The sequence below is a fragment of the Euleptes europaea genome, chromosome 7 (genome assembly GCF_029931775.1).
Source record: "Euleptes europaea isolate rEulEur1 chromosome 7, rEulEur1.hap1, whole genome shotgun sequence".
Lineage (NCBI taxonomy): Eukaryota > Metazoa > Chordata > Lepidosauria > Squamata > Sphaerodactylidae > Euleptes > Euleptes europaea.
The window spans coordinates 65,825,157-65,848,014 of record NC_079318.1 but is presented as its reverse complement, the minus strand read 5'-3'; the positions used below and the strand labels follow the sequence as shown (position 1 = coordinate 65,848,014).

Sequence of the window (22,858 nt, the reverse complement as noted above, 5' to 3'; positions counted from 1 at the left end):
AAGTCCTGTTTTAACAGCATCATGCGCCTTCAGCTCTTTCAATCTGGTGCTTCATGAGTTGAAAGCAAAGCAGTTCCACATTACTGTTTTGCATGACCATTGCCACCCCATAATTGGAAGCAAATTTGTAGATTAGCCTTTCCACCTATGACATTTCCAGTCCTATGCTTGTTTGTGTGTGTGTGTGTGTGTGCTGTCAAGCCACAGCTGACTTATGGTGACCTCGTAGCCTGTGGAGGGTGGGATTTGGGGAGGGGAGGGATTTCAATGGGGTATAATGCCATAGAGTCCACCTTCCAAAGTGGCCATTTTCTCCGGGTGAACTGACCTCTGTCACCTGGAGATCAGTTGTAATAGCGGGAGATCTGCAGCTACCATCTGGAGGCTGGTAACCCTAGTTCTAAGAGAATTGTGACTGGCCCAAGGGCACCCAGCAGGCTTCATGTGGAGGAGTGGGGAATTGAACCCAGTTCTCCAGGTTAGTCCACTGCTCTTAACCGCTACACCATGCTGGCTACACCATGTTTACTCATAAACAAATCCTGCTGAGTTAAAGAGCTAAGGCCAAACTCTGTAGTCTTATACAAAATGGTGTAGCAATAAGGGCCAGACTACCAGCTGCTTTGGCACAACAGAGGGGGACCAAGATTGCCTGATGCTGCCGTAGCATGGGTCCAATTAAGATTGGGCCCTCATGGCAATTTTTAAATTACTAGATTTTCACCTAAAATTGGACCGGTAGTTGCCATAATATGTAGGTTGGCTGTAAGCCTCAGATTTGAAATAATGGTGTCTCACACTGAGCAAACTTTTAGCCAAAGAATACCTTTAATCTGCCCTTCACTTCCTGGTCAATACTGTTATACTTCCAAGGTGCAATTAAAAAAAAGGTAGAAGCAGCACTCTTAGAATGCATTTGTAGATTGTAATCCATCAATTGAAGATTGCAGATGGAAGGAATAGCTACACTACAGCCTTGCACAGGTTAACAGTTGTTCCATTTTCTGTGGAAATTCTGTGAAGGGTTTAATGGATAATTCTTATCACTGTCAGCAAACTACAAGTCCTTGGGTTTTGGGGGGGAAACAACCATGGCAATTAAAATGGTATAAAATGACACTGGAAAAGTCACTGGAAAAGACCGTCATGATAGGAAAAGTTGAGGGCAGCAGGAAAAGAGGAAGACCCAACAAGAGATGGATTGACTCAATAAAGGAAGCCACAGCCTTCAATTTGCAAGATCTGAGCAAGGCTGTCAAAGATAGGACATTTTGGAGGACTTTCATTCATAGGGTCGCCATGAGTCGGAAGCGACTTGACGGCACTTAACACACACACACACAATGACACACATTTGTAGCATAAAAAAGTCATGGGGTTTTTCTAATACTCATGTAAAGATGTGACTGGTGAGAGGCAATAAGACCTCTTGATGTTGTCTCTAGTTAGTTCAGTGCAGTGACAGTAAAAACTGGACTGTTCATGTGCCCCTTTATGACATACCCACACTTGTGGCTGAGTTCAGAAGAATGTTCTCTGCTTTGCACAATGTTCAGATAAATATTTTCTTTTAATAAAAACTGCTTTAACCAATGACATATATATATCAATTGTTTGCATTAACTGCAACTGTCAACTTGGGAAAGAAGCCTTTTAAAAAATGTATGATGCATTATTTACCCTGGGGCGTTATGGAGGATGAAGGCAGGATACATTCATATTGCTTTTGTGATAGAAACAATAAACATTGCAGCTTTATTGCCTCTAGTTAATAGTTCACTGTAACTTTAGAGCATTAGTGGGGTATATTATCAGAGCCTCACATTCTAAGCTAGAATATTTTACCTAGAGATGTCCAAAATAAGTCTATAAGTATTATCCACCATAGATGGACTAATTTATTCAGATGTTATGTTCACCTTAGACAGTTGGAGGTCTCACAACCAGAGGCACTCTCCACTTCTGTTTCAAACCACACATAAGTATTTGTAAGAAGTATCTATACATGGATACTTCTGATATCCTCCGAAGTAGAAATTTTTGTTGGATGCCAAGTTCTGAATAGGGTTGCCAGGTCCCCCTGCCCACTGGTGGGGGATGGGGGTTAGGGTTGGCAGATCCAGGTTGGGAAACTCCTGGAAATTTGGGGACAGAGCCTGGGGAGGACAGAGACCACAGTGGGGTGCCATGTCTACCTCCAAAGCATCCATTTTCTCCAGGGGAACTGTAGTTGGGAGATGAGCTGTAATTCCGGGTGAGCCCCAGGTCCCACCTGGAGGCTGCAATCCCATAGTTCTGCCCATGCTATGGAATGGAACTGTATACATGTTTTTGCCCATTGTCCACTAGCGTGTCCTGTATTTTTCATGGTAGGAGTCATAGCTCAGTGGTAGAGCATTTGTTTGGCATGTGGAACGTCTCATATTCATTTCCCAGCATCTGTGTTATGTTGTATCATCTTGCGATTCTTATCATCCCCCCCACACACACATAGACAGAAATATCTTCTCCCTCCCACAGGAAAATAAAACAGAGCCTAGGCCACGTGCCCTCAGCTCTCTACTCCTGGTTTAGCTGTCCCATGGTTACAGAAGGGCTGTGCATTCAGCACTCCCTACACCTAGGCATCTGGCTTCTATTACAGACTGAGGATACTTTTAGTTCCAAAATCCATAAGGACCTGGTGGAAACTTGTAGCATCCACACCTGTGCACACAATCCCACCCCTTTAGGGTTGCCGGCCGTGGACTGGGAAATACCAGGAGATTGTGGGGGTGGAATAGGGTTGCCAACCTCCAGGCAATAGTAGATTTCTCGCTGTTACAACTGATCTCCAGCCAATAGTTCACCTGGGAAAAACGGCCAGTTTGGCAATTGGACTCTATGACATTGAAGTACCTCCCCAAACCCCACCCTCCTCAGGCTCCACTCCAAAAACCTCCCACCGGTGGCAAAGAGGGACCTGGCAACCCTAGGGTGGAGCCTGGGGAGGGCGGGGTTTGGGGAGGGATCTCAGCAGGGTACAATACCATAGAGTCCACCCTCCAAAGCAGCCATTTTCTCCAGGGGAACTGATCTCTACTGTCTTAGTTGTAATAGTAGAAGATTTCTAGGCTCCACCTGGAGGTTAGCAAAAACAGACAGCAACTATGGCCAGTATACTGATAAGAACTAAATATAGCAAAGCTTAGACAAACCCAGTGATTTTACTAAATATCAATGTATCCCACTCTCAATATAACATTACAATCTTATACAATATCAGTATGCAAAAATACTGCAGTGGCTTCAAATGTAGTTTTCCAGGGAAAACCTATGGTTTTACCATAGAATTGGAAGAAAAAGAGGGGAATAAAACCCAACCTGAAAACAGAAGCTAGATACCCAAGATTGAGTAGAAAGAAAAATATATATATGTGCGTATATAAATACTGAAAATATAATTTATTTGAAGCGCTATGTAAAGGTTAAAAATATTTAAAAACATTAAAATAGCACAATGGGATTTCCTAGGGTTGATATCTGTAAACACATACATGGTTTTTAAATATTTTTAACCTTTACATAGTGCTTTGAATAAATTATATTTTCAGTATTTACCATAGAATTTCCAGTATTTACCATAGAATTTCCAATGATTCTGGAGAAGTATGATGTCACTTCCAATTTCTGTAAGAAATAAGGTTGCCAGGTCCCTTTTCACCACCGACAGGAAATTTTTGGGGTGGAGCCTGAGGAGGACAAGGTTTGGGAAGGGGAGGGACTTCAATGCCATAGAGTCCAATTGCCAAAGCGGCCATTTTCTCCAGGTGAACTGATCTCTATCAGCTGGAGATCAGTTTTAATAGCAGAAGATCTCCAGCTAGTACCTGGAGGTTGGCAACCCTAGAAAGCAATAGTCATGCTGTTGCTGACACACACACCTTCTTGCCCCCCTCCCTTAGATGTCCTGCTGATTGCCAGGCTGGGCAACCCTAATATAAATTGGTTGCATCATTTTAGAGCCTTGTGGTGTACACAGACAAATTACATCCAAGAGTTTATATATATTTAAAAAAAAACTTGATGAAAGTAAGAAGCATTGTAGATTGCAATTGGAGATTATAGTGCCTCTCTTGGCATACCCCCCAAAGAGTACTATGCTCGGCTGATAATAATCTGTTGGTGGTCCCCGGCCCAAGGAGTGTGTGCTGTCCTCGACCAGGGCCAGGGCCTTTTCGGCCCTGGCTCCAGCCTGGTAGAATGCTCTGCCTACTAACATCAGGGCCCTGCGGGACCTGAAAGAGTTCCACAGGGCCTGTAAGACAGAGCTATTCCGCCAGGCCTATGGTTGAGGACAACCGCAGGTGAGATCAAGTGAGATCAGTACTGGCCTCCCTACTCCTCTTCCCACCCCAGTCTACAATTAACTTATTGGGGGGCGGGTACCCAACCTGGTTTTAATTATTAATTTATGGTTGGCATCATCTGCGACAGTGGGCACTTTATATATATGGCGGCCATCGTTTTATAATTAATAGAATGGTTTTAAATGTTTTATAGTTATATTGTAAGATTTTAATGTTGTAACACGCCCTGAGCCCGGCCTTGGCTGGGGGCAGGCGGGCTAGAAGTATGAAAATAAATAAATAAATCTGTGTAGAGTTACTCCTGTCTAAGCACATATAAATTAACAGATTTAAACCGGAGTTTCTCTACATACAATTATACTGTTTCAGTGAACGCACATACCTCCTGCCTGTACATGTGTACATCTGTTCGTAACAGCAGTGTCGTTCACTTTCCAAACGAAACTGGGGACCACTATCTAGATTAATCTGTGGTTTCAATCACATGTTCAGTGTACATGTGTTGAATGTAACATGAGCCTTAAGGCAAATATACAGAAAATCAAGTGTACACTGCGCACGGATTGCATGTGCTTCCACTATAACTTGTCAACAGGGATAATGTTAATAAGGTATTGTTGCCATGGGAAGGAAACTAGAGGTGTGACTGGCACGGTAGCCCAACGCTGGGCTGGTGGGGGTCCATTGTCTTTTGCAGCTTCCCCTATGCTTATCCAAAAGTTACCAGACTTTTCTCAAAAGGCAGAGGCCATGTACAGTTTGAAACAGAATCCTTCCTTGCACATCTGGAAAATGCTTCCTCAATGTGTATCTCTCCCCCCCCCCCCCCCGGTGAAAAACACACAGTTATTTTACTGTACGCTATCTGTATGCAAGATGTTTGAGACATGGGATGAAACAGGAAATATTTCTCTCTGACAAGTGCCTGCTCTTTCTGTCGTTCAAAAGAGAGGTTGCTTTTATGGATTAGTGTAAAACTATTGATTTTTAGTTGCGGAGTCTGGCAATGAAGGACATAGCTAGGTTTCTATTCATAAGATGCTACAACACCATGTTAAAAAGTCAACATGCAACACAATTCAAAGAAAGTTCTAAATATAATTTTCTCCAGGATTTGTTGGCACTGTAGATGTGCAAAGCACCCTTGAGACATTTTGTGTGTATGATCCTGACTTTCCTCACTCTGGTCGTTTATACATGGGAGTTTTACCTAAGGTTCGTTGCTCACTGGACCACACTTTCCTGTTGGGAATCTATACACCAGCAGTCTCCATGCTTGAATCAAAAAGCATTTGAGTCTGTGCCCCTTGAAATGCTGCTCTGTAATTGGTTGTAGTGAGAGAAAAGTTCCCCTCCCCCCTGAAACCCAATTGTCACACATAAAAAAGCATTTTTAGAACAAACTCAAAAAATGGAGCTATCTGAAAGGAACCGGGGGGGGGGGGCGATGACCCAAGCATTGTTTTTAAAAGCCTTTCTTCTGCTCAGAAAGAACTCTGAGGAAGCAGGAAGCATTTGAATCCCTGCCCCTTGACATGCTGCTTTGTAATTGGCTGTACTGCTTGCTGTGAGAGAAACCAAGTTTCCGTGTCCTGCACTTTGCCTTATGCATGGGGATTTCACCTGGACTGAGTTCAGGGGAGAAGGAAGAGTCAGGTTAATAGAGGAACGGAAAGTCCTGGGATTTGTGAGGGCTGGCAGCGACGGACAGAAAACTCATGCATAACTCCAAGGAACAACCGAGACAGACAGGGGGCGGGGTGAACATGAGTAAAAGTACCCATGCATAAATGACCTCTGCGTCTCTTACACACACACAAACATCCTTTAAGGGAGGAGGGTTTAGATAGAATCATGGATGATAGGTCCATCAGTAAGGTTGCCAACCTCCAGGCACTAGCTGGAGATCTCCTGCTAATACAACTGATCTCTATCCAATAGAGATCAGTTCAACTGGAGAAAATGGCTGCTTTGGCAATTGGACTCTATGGTATTGAAGTCCCCTCTCCAAACCCTGCCCCCCTCAGACTCCATCCCAAAAACCTCCAGGTATTTCCCAACCCTGAGCTGGCAACCCTATCCATCAATGGCTACTTATCCTAGAGACTAAAGGGAAATTCCACATTCAGAGGCAGTAAACCTCTGAATGCCAGTGCTGGGAAGGAGCATCAGGGGAAACGCTTCGTCCCTGTGTCCTGTTGTTGGCCTTACAGGGCAACTGTTTGGCCTGGTTGTGAAACAAAATGCTGGCCTAGATGGACCACCTAGATGGAGGTCGTTCATAGTCCTGATCTCTGTAGGGTTGCCAGGTCCCCACTGGCCATCAGAGAGGGATGGGGGGGCAGGGTGGCCAGAGCCAGGCTTGGAAACTCCTGGAGATATCGACATGGAGGCCGGAGGGGATAGGGACCTAAGTGGGCTACAATGCCATTGAATCCACCCTCCAAAACATCCATTTTCTCCAGGGGAGCTGATCTCTATAGTCTGGAGATGAGCTGTAATTCCGGGATCCCCAGGTCCCACCTGGTGGCTGGCATCCCTAGATCTATATGATATTTTAACATAAATGCAAGAGACTCACTCAGAGGCTATCTACATGCATGCTATACCTCTAGCCAAATCTTTGTAAGTGATACCTACATGATACAGTAGTGAGGAAAATACCTAAATTGGTGCTTGGTTTCTGGCTATACTTTTAAGTGGCTTCTCTACAGTTGATGACAGTAGCCCCTGTTCTTCTATTTGGAGTGGCCATATTCAGCTTGGGAACTGAAAAAGCCCCTGTTTGACTTGTAGTTTCAGCTGAATCAGCACATCTGACACTTGGGGGGGGGGAGCCCTCCTGGAAACACATGAACCAAACACAGTGGCACAGAAACTCTTCCTGGGTTAATTTGCTCATCACTTATCTCAGCAGGAAGCACAAGATCACTCCACAGAGAGCAAATTAGCACAGATTTCCACTTTTAAAAAATAGAATAAGAAAAGACAGTGTAGCAGCGCTGCTGACGGGTAAGTCTGAACTTCCAGCTTTGTTGTCTTAGAAGTCAGTGAATGCTGTAATTCTGGGATCCCCAGGTCCCACCTGGAGGCTGGCATCCCTAGATCTATGTGATATTTTAACATAAATGCAAGAGACTCACCCAGAGGCTACAAGCATGCTATGCCTCTAGCCAGATCTTTGTAAGTGATACCTTCATGACACAGTAGTGAGGTTTATCCAAAGTAGTGAGGTTTATCCAAAGCATAAACATAGGGCTCAACTTACCCTACCATAGTGGTAGCAGGCGCAATTGCCCAGTTTAGCCCAATCTCATCAGAGCTCAGAAGCTAAACCACCTTTGCTCATCTCTTGCCTTGAAAACCTCATGAGGTGGAACTTCATGGGGGTTACCATGAGTAAACTGTGACTTATCAGCATACTTTACCTTAAGCATAGGACTCAATTTATCCTAACACAGGGGTACTCACTCTGGAGCTCATGGAGGGCTGCAATTGCAGTTGCTATCAAGCAGAAGAGTCACTTTTATTTTTGTCACGTTCACCTCATGGAGGTTTGCAGCTTATCCACGTCTCTAGTGGCAGCTGCTTCAAGGTGGGAACCACCTGCCAGCCACAAGCCCGACTGTCGAATTGGAAAACAGTACTCATAAAAGCCATGGGTGGCATGTCAAAGAGCCCCATGTGGCTCCTAAGACACGGAATAACTGTCACTACCCTATCACTTTCCATTCCTGTATGTTATCACTGTTGGATGAAACCTTTCCAGTGGATTTCTTATACTTCCTGATTGAGCTCATTGTGCATACCCTCCCCTTTTGATTTCTGGGTCTTCTTCTGCCCTTTGCAATCATACTGACATTGTTCTTCTTGTTCTGTTGACTGCCCATGCTATTTTAACTCATAGATTATGTAGCTTTTGTTTGGAATCAAATTACTTGTTTATACATGGGAAATCTTCCCTTTAACAAAGATAGCAGAGCGAGAGAGAGAGAGAGAGAGTGTGTGTGTGTGTGAGAGAGAGAAGATTGGCTGTTGATGTTTTTGTTGGTGTCCAATCAATCCTATGTTTGCATACTTAGGAAACATAAATTATAAATTAGTAACTCACAGGCGGCATTCTCTGGCTCAGCTGTGAAATTCAGAATTTTAAGTGGACTTAGAATTTCACAAGTGTATTGGTTGTACTCTGTCTTTCTCTCACCTCTGCATACTACTTTTGCACGTGTAAACATATGTAGAAACAAGTCTAGGGTCCTGCAACATTATGTGTGTACCAAAATTAATCATTGCCATTCTACACCTAGTTTACATTTTGTGCCAGGGGAAGCTAAATGTGATAACTGCTGTGAATATTCAAACTGGGGCAATTTGAATTACTAATTCTAGAGTACCATAATTTAGTTGTGTTAGCTAATCATGTGTGTGTGTGTGTAAAGTGCCATCAAGCCGCAGCCGACTTATGGCGATCCCTTTTGGGGTTTTCATGGCAAGAGACTAATAGAGGTGGTTTGCCAGTGCCTTCCTCTGCACAGCAACCTGGTATTCCTTGGTGGTCTCCCATCCAAATATTAACCAGGGCTGACCCTGCTTAGCTTCTGAGATCTGACGAGATCAGGCTAGCCTGGGACATCCAGGTCAGGGTTAGCTAATCATAAGCATCGACAAAGGCTTCAGAACTCTACCCTAACTACTTGAAATGTTATTTATCCATTCCCATCGTTTCTGCTATTGTAGCGGTCATTGCTCAGAGACCATAAAGAGAGAGCCAATTCTATGTTTTGAGAACTCTTGAGCCAGATCCCCTTCAGGGCATCCTTCCACCTTGCAAGTGGGTGCATCAATATATTCTCACAGCCTTTTGTAGGAGGAAGTGGAGCTGAAAGCATTCATGTTCCTTTAAATCAATGGAGCCTAAAGGAGCAAAAAAAAAAAAAAAAAAAAGAATCATGCTCCACTGCCTTCCAGCTCTGCTACTCTGGAGCAATCTCCCGTTCCTGATGGAAATTGATAGCATATGCATCTCTGCCCAGCTGGAACCCTCTGCTAGAATGTGGAAATGCTTTGCCCAATATACTAATCGTTGATGCTGCCCTGGACAATAAGGACTAGGAACATATATTTATATGTTTATATTTAAAAACACTAACATTCTCAGGAACTTGAGTTCTGAGGCCAGTTATGCATTCTGGTCTTTTCCAGCATTCCAAAAGCATCCTGGCATAAATATCAGGCTGGATGTTAACAGAGGGGCAGACATGTTTTCGGGTCCTGTTAAGGCCTCTGGTCTGCATGTTGTTCAGGATCTGTTGCACACTTAGTTAACTGGAGCAAGGTAGCGCTGGTTTCATGTTGCATCTTAGCCTCTGGGAAGAAGCTGCTGACTTCTTCTCTGACAGAAACTGCCGTGTGTCCTTTGTCTTCCCAGAAGGCTCAAGGGCAACACAAAAGCAGCCCAGCTCCACCTAATCTAAGGTAACCAGCAACAAGTCCTACACAAGGAACAGATGAGAGGCATTAATGTCATGGCTTGTAACATCTCCTCTTACCTACCCCTTGTTATTTTGGTTTGTTCTTCTAATGTCCAGCTCAATGAAGCATTCTGGAGAATATGAATCCTTGAACACTATTTTGTGATGGCTGGGGGTGTTCTTAATAAAAGGTATCACATTACTTTTGTTTTTGGATGTTTCGGTGGACTGTCAGAGCAACCTGGGTAGGACTAGTATTTTCTTCTTCTTCTTCTTGCAGAATGCTGGAGGAAAATGGAGATTTATACTAGAGCAGGAACACTTATAAAGCAGGCTGATTAAATCTGATTAAATCCAATACTACATTTCAGTTTTATCAGAATAATCATGTAGTCTTTATTGCTGGAAAGCATTAAGTAGAGTGATCTACATCCAGGTAATGTCCCTTGGCTTCTACCTGTCTGCCATTGTTCCCTGAGTTCTGCTGGCTTCCCAGTGGCGTAGTTTCATACCTGACAAGGTTGCTGTTAGTTCCCTTTTCAAGGACAACAAGCCAAAATCAAGTTAGCAATCGAGTCTGACCTTGATATGTTTGATCTGGGCAAGTTCAAGGCTTGAGGAAATAAATAAATGGTTTAGAGGAGCAAGAAATGTAATACTTAGTAAAATCAGCAAAATGGCTGTAAGCAGGAATCTTTTAAGCAAGCAGTTTCGGCACATATGCTAATTTGAAAATGATAACTCTACTTTCCCCAGATTATATGGGATAAGTAAAAATGGTATTTTGAAGCCCATTTTAATATAATTATGCACCTGTGACACAAACTAGTGAAGAATTAAGCCACCTTTATAATGATCTTGATAAAGGTTTGTTAAGTGGTAGAATGGACAGGTGGAGACATCCAGTCCTATATCTAATCTATGCCCTTCTATATCTTTTTTCCATGACTTCAGCTGCATTCCACCCTATAGGAATGCATTTAAAAGAATCAGGTGACATGGAAGAAGTACCAGCATTTCTCTTTTTGCTAAGGGATTTCTCTGCAAGAGAAACCTATTAATCTGGCAACATAAAATATCTATCCTACATGACTCATGTGGAGCCTCGTGTATTCTAACCAATCAGCAGAAGAGCAGGGCTTCATTTAAAGGCTTGCCAATTGCCAATTGCCCAGCATTGGCGGGCAATTGCTTGCCAATCAACCAGGCTGTTTGCCGACCCTCAGCTGGTCAGGGGGCAGAAGAGGGCCAGCTGAAGGAGCGGAGTAACCATCACTTCCGGGTAAATCATATGGTTTCCACAGCGTTTATGGAGGAGATTGCTAGAGTGTCCTCGTCACTTCCAAGTTTACCCAGAAGTAATGTGGACTCTCTAGCGTCCCCCCCAAAAAAAAACTCTATGGAAATGATAGAGTTTTCAGAGGGGATTGCTAGAGTATCTGCACAGCTTCTGGGTCACAGCCCCAGCAAACTCCCGCCGGTTGCCAGAGGGGCATTTACAAGCCTTCAGTACCTCCCTTCAGCAGGCATCCATCTCAGCTGTCCACCCACTTTCTACATAGTCACTGTGGGACTAGTTGGTTGCTTTTGGGATGAACAGGAATATTGGGAGGCCGAGAAGGAGTGCCTTGTTTAGATGCTTCATGTTGACAGGGACAGTGAGTATTTAATATATAGGCCTGGTTCTTTGGGATTATTTAGGCCTCATCTGAGGCACCGGTGGGGTGTAGTGAGCCAGAGTGGTGTAGTGGTTAAGAGCGGTGGTTTGGAAAAGTGGATTGGAGCAGTGAACTCTAATCTGGAGAACAGGGTTTGATTCCCCACTCCTCCAAATGACTGGCAGATGCTAATCTGGTGAACTGGGTTGGTTTCCCCACTCCTACACATGAAGCCAGCTGGGTGACCTTGGGCTAGTCACACTCTTTCAGCCCCACCTACCTCACGTGATCTCTGCTGTGGGGAGGGGAAGGGAAGGTGAGTGTTAGCTGGTTTGATTCTTCCTTAAGTGGTAGAGAAAGTCGGCATATAAAAATCAACTCTTCTTCTGGTATGGTTTTCATTTGCTTAAGTCTAAGGAATTACAAGGGCCACCAAGGCAGCTAACAATTTAAAACATACATGATAAAATCACATTTAAAACCATTAAAATAAACTTCCCTAAAACCACACATCATTAAAACTAGGGCTGTCGATTCGGTTCGTCCCGAATCGAAAAACAGCCGCATTTCCCCCGATTCGCATTTCCCCCGATTCGTCTGTTTTTCGGATTGGGACGAACAAAAACTCAAAAAAGGCGGGAAACGGAGGACACGAATTCGCCGACTTCGGGGGTTCAGCAAATAAATTCAGCAGATTCGGGGTCCCTGAAGCCGGGCGGGGGGCCCTTTAAACAGATGTGAGCCTCCCAGCCGGGAAGCTCAGATCTGTTTAAAGAGCCCCCCGCCCGGCTTCAAGGGGCTTCCCTGAAGGCGCGTGGGGAGGCCCTTTAAATAGATGTGTGCCTCCCGGCCGGGAGGCACAAATCTGTTTAAAGAGCCCCCCGCCCACCTTCAAGGGGCTTCCCTGAAGCCGGGCGGGGGGGCTTTTAAACAGATCTGAGCCTCTCGGGAGATCTGTCCCCCCCCCCGCCCAGCTTCAGGGGGCTTCCCTGAAGCCGGGCGGGGGCCCTTTAAACAGATCCAATAAACCCTTTAAACAGTTTGGGTTTATTGGGCCCAATTTTTTTGGTAAACCTGGAATAAGCAGAATACCAATACCAGTAAAGGGATATTTCTGCTTTATTTCCTGGTTTACTGAAAAATTCAGGTCCATTGTAGTCTATAGGGATTTTTTTCCAAAGCTCCTGTGGGGGCATTTTTGGAGGTAGAGTCACCAAATTTACAGCGTGGCTGCAAGGGACTCTCCTTAGATGGGCAACAAAGTTTGGTGAAGTTTGGGACGGGGTCCAATTTTATGGGCCCACAAAGGGGTCACCCCCATCCTCCAGGCATTTGCTAGCCAAGCTATCCATCGGTTTTCAGGTTCAGAAGTTCAGCGTTGCCAAGGACTGGTTAAAAGAGCCGATTGCCAGGCTTGCATCTCAAAGTTTGGGGGCTCTCTTCATATCTGGGGTGCATAGCATGATGTCCATGCAAATTAGCTTCCAAACTGAGGAAAAGGGCTTAAAAGCAAGAAAAATAAGGCACGGAAAACATTTCTTTTGGTGGCAAATGACATCCTGTGAACAGTCCTTTTTTATAGTCATCAAAAATCTAATTTCAAGAGATAGTCACAGTGTGTGGAAACAAAGCCTTTACTAGGGGCGACCTTCAGTTTGGCAGTAGGTTTTCGGGGGGGGGGGTGATATCAGAGCCAGCCGAAGTCTCAACCACAGGGGCTGTCTGAAGGACATTGCTCATCTGCATGGGTGAGAAAGTCCCCTTTCTGAAGCCTGATGGTGTGAGCAGTTGTTGAAACCAGTTCTTTTTAGTTGGAGGGTATATCCCTCCAGACGGGACTTTGTGAGCGCCGTCTTTTAAATAACCCTTATGCTTGATCCAGATTAATCCGCTGAAAGTGATGGTTGGTCAGGCCACGTTGGCTCCGATTACATGACCCTGACTTCAAAAGGGCCTCCAGTATGGGTCTGTAACACCAGTAAAACCAGTAAAAAAAAAAAGATAGCGAAATGGGAGAAAGCACAGCGCTGTGCATCTGAGCAAAGGAGAATTGCGTATTCGGCTTCAGGAAGATTCCCAGGTTTTGGCATTCGGTTAAACCGAAACCCGAATATTGCCGAAATGGCTAATTTCGGGTTTATTTTCAGTTTGGGTATATTGATATGCACAACTCTACAGCTGGTGGAGCACTACTTGTATATGTGCTCTCCAAGGGGTCCCTCTAAGGACTTGCATCACTACATTCTGGACCAGTTGTAATTTCTGGAGCATCCTCAAGGATAGCCCTGCGTAGAGCAAGTTACAGTAGTCTAATCCAGAGGTGACCATTGCATGGATCATCATAGCTAGATCAGGGTGGGACAGGTAGGGAGCCAACTGCCGGGGTTGGTGAAGATGGAAAAATATCACTTGCAGCTTCACTTTCCCAGCTGTTGAAGATTGATTCTGATGTGCATGTGTTTGTGTGTGTGTAAAGTACCATGAAGTCACAGCTGATTTATTGTGACCCCAGCAAGGGGCTTTCAAGGCAAATGACAAGCAGAGGTGGTTTGCCATTGTCTGCCTTCCAAGTACCGACCCTGCTTGGCTTCCAAGATCTGACAAGATCGGGCTATTCCATGCCACCTTCTGTTCCCTGATTCTGATACATGAAAGTTTATCATACTAGTATACTTAACTACATTCAATTTTGTTTGCATTGTTAAGTGCATTCTGGTAATCACTGTGCTTTCTCTACAGGTTGTATATAAAAATAATGATGTGAGGCTGGAACTATCTCGGCTTGCCAAGCAAGGAGATCCTAAAATGAAGATTCATGGAATTGTAGCATTTAAGTGTGAGGATGTAGCGACCTTGGATCCAATCACTTTTGAAACACCGGAGTCTTTTATCTCTTTGCCAAAGTGGAATGCCAAGAAAACTGGATCAATATCATTTGACTTCCGCACTACTGAGCCAAATGGGTTGATCCTTTTCAGCCACGGCAAGCCACGACATCAGAAAGATGCCAAACATCCGCAAATGGTCAAGGTTGACTTCTTTGCTATTGAGATGCTTGATGGCCACCTCTACCTGCTGTTGGACATGGGATCTGGTACAATTAAAATAAAAGCTTTGCAAAAGAAGGTGAATGATGGAGAATGGTACCATGTTGACTTTCAAAGGGATGGACGATCTGGTAAGTTTTGGGAGGAAAAATAATCACTCTATTCTTGTTTGTGCTTTCTGTAAAACCCAAGAGAACCGAGTAAAGTCCCTTGCACTGAAAAGATGAATCTTCTGAGATTGCAAATGATTAATGTAGAATATTAATATCTAAAACAAACAATTTGTAAAGTATACAAAATAGGACAAACCCCAGATAATCAAGCATTACCCACTTTGCAGATATATATTTTTAAAGCATTTGGGAGAGGTGCAGTGCCATTCTAAGCAGAGTTCCACTTTTATAAGTCCCTTGTCTTCAATGGACTTAGAAAAGTATACCTGCTTAAGATGGCACTGTAAAACATATGCACAATGAACAGCAACCAGCAAGAGTCCAGAGAGGCAGGGACATGGGAGAGGCACCATTGGTGATGGCGTGACATTACTTCCAGGTCCTCCCCATAAATGAAGTCATACCACTCTAGGAATTGCTGAAAACTATGGTTATACCACAGGTTTCAAGCAATTGCTAGAGAAGACTGATGTAACTTCCAGGCTTTTCCCAGAAAAGTGGCATCATGCTGTCACTGACAGCTATTAACAACAACAACAAAATATTCTTGCACTGGCTGTTGGAGAGCCAGCAGGCAACAGCTGCTAGGGGAAGAAGATTTCTTGCCCCCTGCAGGCATATGGCAACCCTAGTGCAACTGAGTTCATTAAGCCTTTCAGCATCATTCTAAAAAGTAGCAGGAGTGGGACATTTTGGATAGCTATAAAAGCTACTGTACTGGGCAAAGAGAACGAATCCCCAGATACTTTCAAAGGAATAAATAAGTGGGCATGGCATAGAGCTTTAAAAAAAAAAATCAGATTTTTTTTCCATCCCTTGAAATTCATACTGATGTTTTATTTGGGCCTGTAAATTTTTCATAAAATTCAAGCAAATTGATCATTCAATAGGACTCCGAAAACTTGATTGCATTTCCCTTTGGGGGCAGAATTCAGCAGCAACCCTACACATAAGTTCAATAGTCAGCTATGAGATAATTTCCTTCCAGATATTTCATTGATCAATAACCAGTAATTCTAAGTCAGTTGCAATAAAAATGAATGCATGCATGGTATCTTTTTAAATTCATTTGACTTACTTTATCTAACTAGGAGTGAGCTAAATCATATGCAGAGTCGTCTCCCCCCGCTCCCCCCACAGCAACTGACCTTCAGGGTGTACAAAGTTTATTTGTTAGTTTTCCTGAAAGAACAACAGTAGGGTGATGGTAATAATCAGTTTGCTGTGAAATTATTCTTCCCAGTTTGGTTACCACTTTAAAAGGAGCAAACATTTTTGCCCTTGTATGTAGATCACCAAACTGGGAGCTCCCATTTCACAGGGGAAGAACCGTTTCACAAAAGGGGCCCCTATTTCAGTTTATCCCTATATCTAGCATAAATTTAAATTTTATATGACACAATCTAGTGCTCAATGTCCCCCAGACAACTATGAGTTGTGTTTGAATCATAGGTGGGATGTGAGGTTTAAAAATAAGTCAAATACATGTGTACCTGTTTACTGCCCAGGGAGATTCACAGAAATATAACACCTATGTTTGAGAAGAGTCAGGAAAAAGTATTTCTTATGTTGTTCTGGAAAAGTGGTTCCTGTATTTGACAGACTCCAGGGAAGGGACGGGAAGCTCAATAAACTTTGACTAGCAGTTTCATAAGTACTTCTTTAGTATTGAGAAGTACCCTACTGGGAAATTTTGTTTATTCCTTGGAAAGGTTTACCTGAAGAGGTACCTCCAAATCTGTGTTGAGTTTCATGGTAGGCAAAATATGGTGAACAGCTAGAAGTTATTAACTAATAAGGTAGTTTATTGCTATCTCCAGGGCAAAGTCTGTTCCAATCGAGGGAGAAAGCTCAATCTGGACATTACATTTGCCCATGAGTCAGATTGGGTTCCCTCGATCTGACTCTGATGCTTAAACAGCCAATCATGATATTAGGGAACCAAAGGTCTTAAGCTCACCAGCATGCAGTTTGGTTCAGGCCCATGGTGTGGGAAGAGAAGGGGTTTCAGCCTTCCTCCCCACACAGTTTTCTTGAGCTGAAATAGTCTTGGGTGGGTTGCCCTGCTAAAGAGCTGCACATGCAGTATTCAGTGCACATGGAGCTCTGCAGCAGGGCAATAGGACCAACCTGAGACAATTTTGGTCCAGGGAAATGGCATGGGGAGTAAATCCAAAGACCCTTCTCCACTTGTGCTGTGAGCTGAATTGGGCACCAGCACATTTGGGAGCTTTGGTTTCCCGATGTCACATTTGGCTGTGCAAACATTATGGTTGGGTTCAAGAACCCAACCCCTCTCATGGCCAAACATAATGTCTAGTTTGGGCCAGAGATTGATTAGAACTCATGTCATGGCCCTTTAAGTTGTGTCCCTAACAATCTGCTCAGTGAAACTAGGCCTTGGAGGCCATGTATAGACAATTAGGGTTGCCAACCCCTGGGTGGTAGCTGGAGATCTCCTGCTATTACAACTGATCTCCAGACAACAGAGATCAGTTCCTCTGGAGAAAATGGCTGCTTTGGCAATTGGACTCTATGGCATTGAAGTCCCTCCCCTCTCCAAACCTTGCCCTCCTTAGGATCCATCCCAAAAATCTCCAGGTATTTCCCAACCTGGAGCTGGCAACCCTAATAGACAATATAGACATTTGACTTAAACTTGCTTTTAAAGTATAGCTGGTGTGATTCTCTCCAGAGGCAAGAGGGGAAATCTTGAGGGTAAGCAAAAAAATAAAATAAAATAAATGGGGACCTTAAGGTTGCTAAACTGGAGGACCACTGTATCAGAGAACCATCCCATTATGGTTGTTGAAATTATATTCCTATTAAAGTGTGTTGTAACAATACAAGGAAAGGATATGGACACTGATGTGGTTGGAGAGAAAAGTATAGTTTCAGAATATTTCCATTCTCCTGGATTACTGATACTTAGTTTCCATGTCTGCATTATTCCCACAATGCATTTTCACTGGTACAAGGCATGGGAACCATTATAGGAATGTTTTACTGATTGGGGAGAAGTGTGATGTATGATATAGGATACTAACAGTGTATTCGTAAACAGAGTTACACCCTTCTAAGACTATTGAAGTCAGTGGGAATAGAATTGTATTCTTCTGTTTTGGATTACTCTGTATTTCTTCTCTCTATGTATTTCCAGGCAGCTGTAGATATCCCAAAAGACACCGGACTCCTGGTTAAAAGAGCAGCCTTGGGTCTTATTATTTCTCCTTCCCCAGCAATATCTAATAATTCAGAACATATGACTTGGTGTCATAGTTCTCCCAGTTTCTCTTCCCTTGCAAGAATCAGCCAGTGAAGTAGAGCAGGAGCAGGGGAACCTGGAGCACAGTGATGTCTTGTCACATATTTTGTGTTACTAGACATTAAAGGGCGATAGACAGAGGAGATGCACTGCTGCTGTTTTCAGCAGCAGCCGTGCGTCTGATGTAATGTCTAGTTCCAGCCTCAGCTGAAATTGATTTGCCGTTGGCAATTAATCCAAACTCCATTACTTGGTAGAATGTGTTAGTCTATGTTACAATATTTCTCTTGACAATGACAGCAGGATTCCAAGCCAAGTTTCTGCTGAAAGCAAAACAGAATGTAGTGATATATAATTATTGCACTACATAATAAGATTGTAATTTATGATATCATGGTACTCTTGGAATTCATAATATGAGTGCAATATTATACAAAATGGGCAGTTCTGCAATACTTTCATCCAAAGTAATTAAAAGCTGCTAAGGGGCTGCTTCAGCAGAGGCTACATAGGTCTATCCCTTCTTGTTGCTTGTCTACTCCTCTGTCTGCATGCTTGAAGCAGCATCCAAGGACTCTGGGAATCATTAGAACTACTTTTTTCATTTGTCTCAGACAGCCTGCCTGATGAAGGGCTATAGTTTAGTGGTAAAGCATCTATTTGGCATGCAGAAAGTTCCAGGTTCCCTGGTATCTCCAGTTCAAACAATGAGGTAATAGGTCATGTGAAAGACCTCCACCTGAGACCTGGAGACCTGTCACCAATCTGAGCCTACAATACTGATGGACCAATGGTCTGATTCGATATAAGGCAGCTTCATGTTCTCATGTGATGCTGTCAGGTTTGCATGAAGTAGCATTTAGGACCTTTTGAAGGCCCAATTATAGTAGGCCATCTCCCTGGCCAGATGTGAAATGGGAAGGGGACAGCAAGGAAGGCTCCCAAGGGTGGGGAGGGTCCTATCTGAACTAGACCCTGTTGAGGGCCTGGCTTATGTTGCTGAATGTCTGGAGGATGTTCAATAACACCCCCTGGTTCCCTTGAGTTATTACTGATATGCACCATTGGGTAGGTTGGTCTGCCCATGACTTGTAGGTATGCATAGTAAATGGAACTTAAATTAAATAAGAGTTGTCATTAATATTAACACTAGTGAATAAAGCTTGTATAAATGTGATGTTGTCTGAACTCCCAGAATAACTGAATACTCAAAAGATGACTACAGCAGAGAAAAAGGCTAATTTGGATAGTGGTTTTTAAAAATCAATTTCATTGTTTGGCACAATACATTAAAAAGTTTAATTATTTCTTTTTAAAAGAAGCATTTCCACCAGATTAGCCCTGACTTGACCTGGATGGCCCAGGTTAGCCCAATATCATCATTTCCCAGAAATGAAGCAGAGAGAGACCCCCCCCCCAAAGAAAATCCAGGATTGCTCTGCAGAGGTAGACAATGGCAAATCACCTCTATTTGTCTCTTGCTGGGAAAACCCTAAGGGGCCGCTGTAAGTCAGCTACAACTTGATGGAACCTTCCACCGCATATCCACCAGAACTTTTTGCAAGTTTTGTTTCTGTGTCATACAAAATGGAGACTTTCATTTTGTTCAGAAATAACTAATCTGTTTTCGGCAGTGTTTTCTGAGTCTTGCACCTTTTTACCATTAGATATCTATGGTCAACAATTCTACCACAGCATGGTATTCATAGATAAGTAACAGCTGTGGCATGTCTATATTAGCATGCTGATTCCTCTATACACACACACCAATTATCTCCCTCTTTGTGACTCATTGATAATTTTGCTCTATGGCCAAGAGATGTCCTGCATCAGGGAAGATGGCATCACAGCATTAGGGAGCCAGCCACATTTGGCTACCTGACAGCTGAAGAAGCCTTGCTACTGCTTTCACTAAAATGGGGGGTGCAGCTCCTACCCATTTTCAGGCATGTACACTCATTCACTGTCTTGCTGCTCTGTTGGTTTCATTACCTGTCAGTACTACATAGAGAGATTTCTTCCAGAATCCAGCTTTAGCCACACCCAGCTGCCCATTACTATGGGACAGAATAGGGATGGAATGAAATGCACATTTGGGAATGATAATTAATAATATTAATTCTTAGTTGATCCAGTGATAGGGTTGTGGAATGGTCTACTTGATGAGGTCAGGAAGGTTCCCACCCTCCTGGCTTTCCACAAACTATGCAGAACTGAATTGTTCAGGAGAGTTTTTTCCCAAAAAGTAAAAGGACTATTCTGTAATGAAATGTTTCAGAAAGATGCTTTGGTAACGGGATAGGGACTGTGGTCTATACTACTGTTTCTAGTATGTACTGTCTGTTGCTGTCGTACTATGTACACGTCGTGTTAATGCTAATGCATTGTTCATCTAGGTTTCAGCTCTGTTTTCAGATTTCTGCAGTCTGAACCGTAATTTCATTGTTCATTGAATGCCCCATTTGTGTTGTTTTAAATTGTCTCAAGTTGTGTCTCATTGGAAAAGGTGGACTGTACATGACATAAATAAAGAAAATAAGATACAAACTGCAATCCTAAGCAGAGTTAACACCCTTCTATGCCTATTGACTTCTGTGGACTTTGAAAGATGTAAATCAGCTTAGCATGGCACTGTGTAGTGCTTTCACCATGATTTTCTTTCACATTCTGCCCTACTTAGTCTAATAGATGCAGGTGAGGGAGCATCAGCCCAGTTTCCTCTAATGGGTGTTAGAGAAGACCTTGAATGGTTCTGGCATGAGCCACAGGGCTCCATTACTTGACTATGAAGAATTATGGGATATTGATATTTCAGTGGGCATTCTCTTGGGAACCAGTGATTTGCCATTTTTATGGTAATCATTGTTTTTACCTTTTTCACAAGATCACTGCTATCAAAAATGTTTTTCTACTTTAAAATTACATTTGCAATGGTCTTTATTTGAACTTCAGCATTGTTTTTATCATGATTCTTCATGTATCAATAGGGTTGCCAACTCCAGCTTAGAAGAATCCTGGGAACTTGGGGGCAGTGCCTGGGTAAGGTGGATTTGAGAGGGCATGGAGCTCAGCAGGAATGTGAAGCCATAGAATCTGCCTTTTGGAAACTGCCATTTCTCCAAGGGGAATTAATCTCTGTTGTCTGGAGATTAGTTATAGTTTCTGGAGAATTTACTCTATCTATTGAGATGAATTTACCAATTTTTAAAGAAAAAAATCTGGAGGAGAAAAAGAATAGGAAGGGTGACATTCTTTCATACATAATGGGTAACAACCATTGATAGATCTATCCTCGAACTGTTCACATTTTTTGAAAGAAATTGCCCAACAATTATTTTGATTTGACAGGTTACCCTTTCATGCGATTAGACATAGTCTAAAGAATGTGTGGTGGTGATAGGGAAACAAGGTCCATGCATAATGAAGACTGAATCACAGGGCCATGAGAAGGGGGGGGACTGGGGCTACAACATTTGTAAGGCCAAAATCTGCTTGAGGGCCCAGTGAACCTAAAATTATTCTGCGTTCATTTTTTAACTTTTAGTGCAGTTTTGCACTGCAGCCACTAGGAACGCAGGCAAGGCAGAGACTTCTTGGTTGGTGCTGGTTTGCCACCCTTTTTTAACAGCAATTTTAAAAGTAAGCTCTCGATGGCTGCAAACATTTTAAACTATGAGGCTGAGGAAAACATTTTCCTATCTTGAGTTGTTCGTAAGCACATCAACCCACCCAGTATACCTTTATTCATCTCTCCCCCCACCATCTAATTATTCTGTGTTTGTTCTCTCCCCACAACCACACACACACAAACCTTTTCAACCCCATTCCTTTTTATGTCTACCCTGGCGGAGGAGTTAGTAGAACAGAAAACCTGTGTCAAGTTCATATTTCCCAAGAATCTATCAAAGTAGTGAAAGGGTGATCTTTACATCTTGACACTTGACATGCATGGTGATCTGTGTGAAACTGTATTAGAGGTTATAAATGTGGAGTAGTGGTTGCCTTAGGTGAAGGGCTTAGTTTCAGTTTATATCACTTGCTGCATAAACTTTTATGTGGTGACATCTGCTGGTTTAGAAGACTTTAAAGTGGGATTAGACAGATTCATGGAGGTGGAAAGGTCCATGAGTGGCCATTAGCTATGATGACCAAATAGAACATCCATATTCAAGGGCAATATACTCTTGAATGCCATTTTTTGAAGGGACAACTTTTTGGGGTGGCTGGCTGTTGCCTTTATTCCCTGCTGATAGGATTCCAAGAAGCATCTGGCTAGCGTGGGAAATAAGAAGATGGACTAGAGAAACCTCTGGTGTGATCTAACAAGCCTATTATTTTATTCTTATGAGAGGCGCAGGACATGTAGTTATCCTGTCCTCATTTTTACTGAGGGTTTTGAAAATATTATTCAGCGATCCCACTGCTTCCTCTGCAACTTTAACTATGCTATTTAATTATTAAAGTGTATGGGAAGAAAGGAGACTGAATGGTGGTTTTTTTAATGTTGAGGGGGGAAATTCTGTACATGCTTAGAAGTATTTTTCTTCCAGATCTCAGCCTGTACTGAAAACAAACTCTCAGGCTAAGTCCTAGTGAGATCTTTGCATAAACTGAGTAACTAGAAAAGACAAATTCTAGAAGGGTAGCTATGTTAGTCTGTTGTGGCAAAATCAAAAGGGAATCTTGTGCTGTCATAAAAATAACATATATTGTAGTTCCAGCTTTCATAGTTAGAATCTATTTAATCAGATGCATGTTATGGAGCTATGATACCCTGTAATTAATTAATATTATATGATGATTTTAAAAAGTTCATATTCAAGGAAAACAGAAAACTGGGGATAAGTCCCATTGACTACATGGGACATGTCTAAGGATATTGTTTAGGATTACTC

At 42.9% G+C, this 22,858-nt stretch overlaps 1 protein-coding gene across 26 annotated transcripts in view; it reads left to right on the top strand.

The window, feature by feature from the left end:
* Window positions 1-22,858, top strand: part of NRXN1 (neurexin 1) — a 1,090,355-nt gene that overhangs the window by 453,328 nt on the left and 614,169 nt on the right. For all 26 annotated transcript variants that reach the window (XM_056853804.1, XM_056853802.1, XM_056853800.1 and 23 more), the window contains one exon: window positions 14,218-14,656. In XM_056853804.1, coding sequence (XP_056709782.1) covers window positions 14,218-14,656 — 439 coding nt within the window. The remainder of the gene's footprint in view (window positions 1-14,217; window positions 14,657-22,858) is intronic.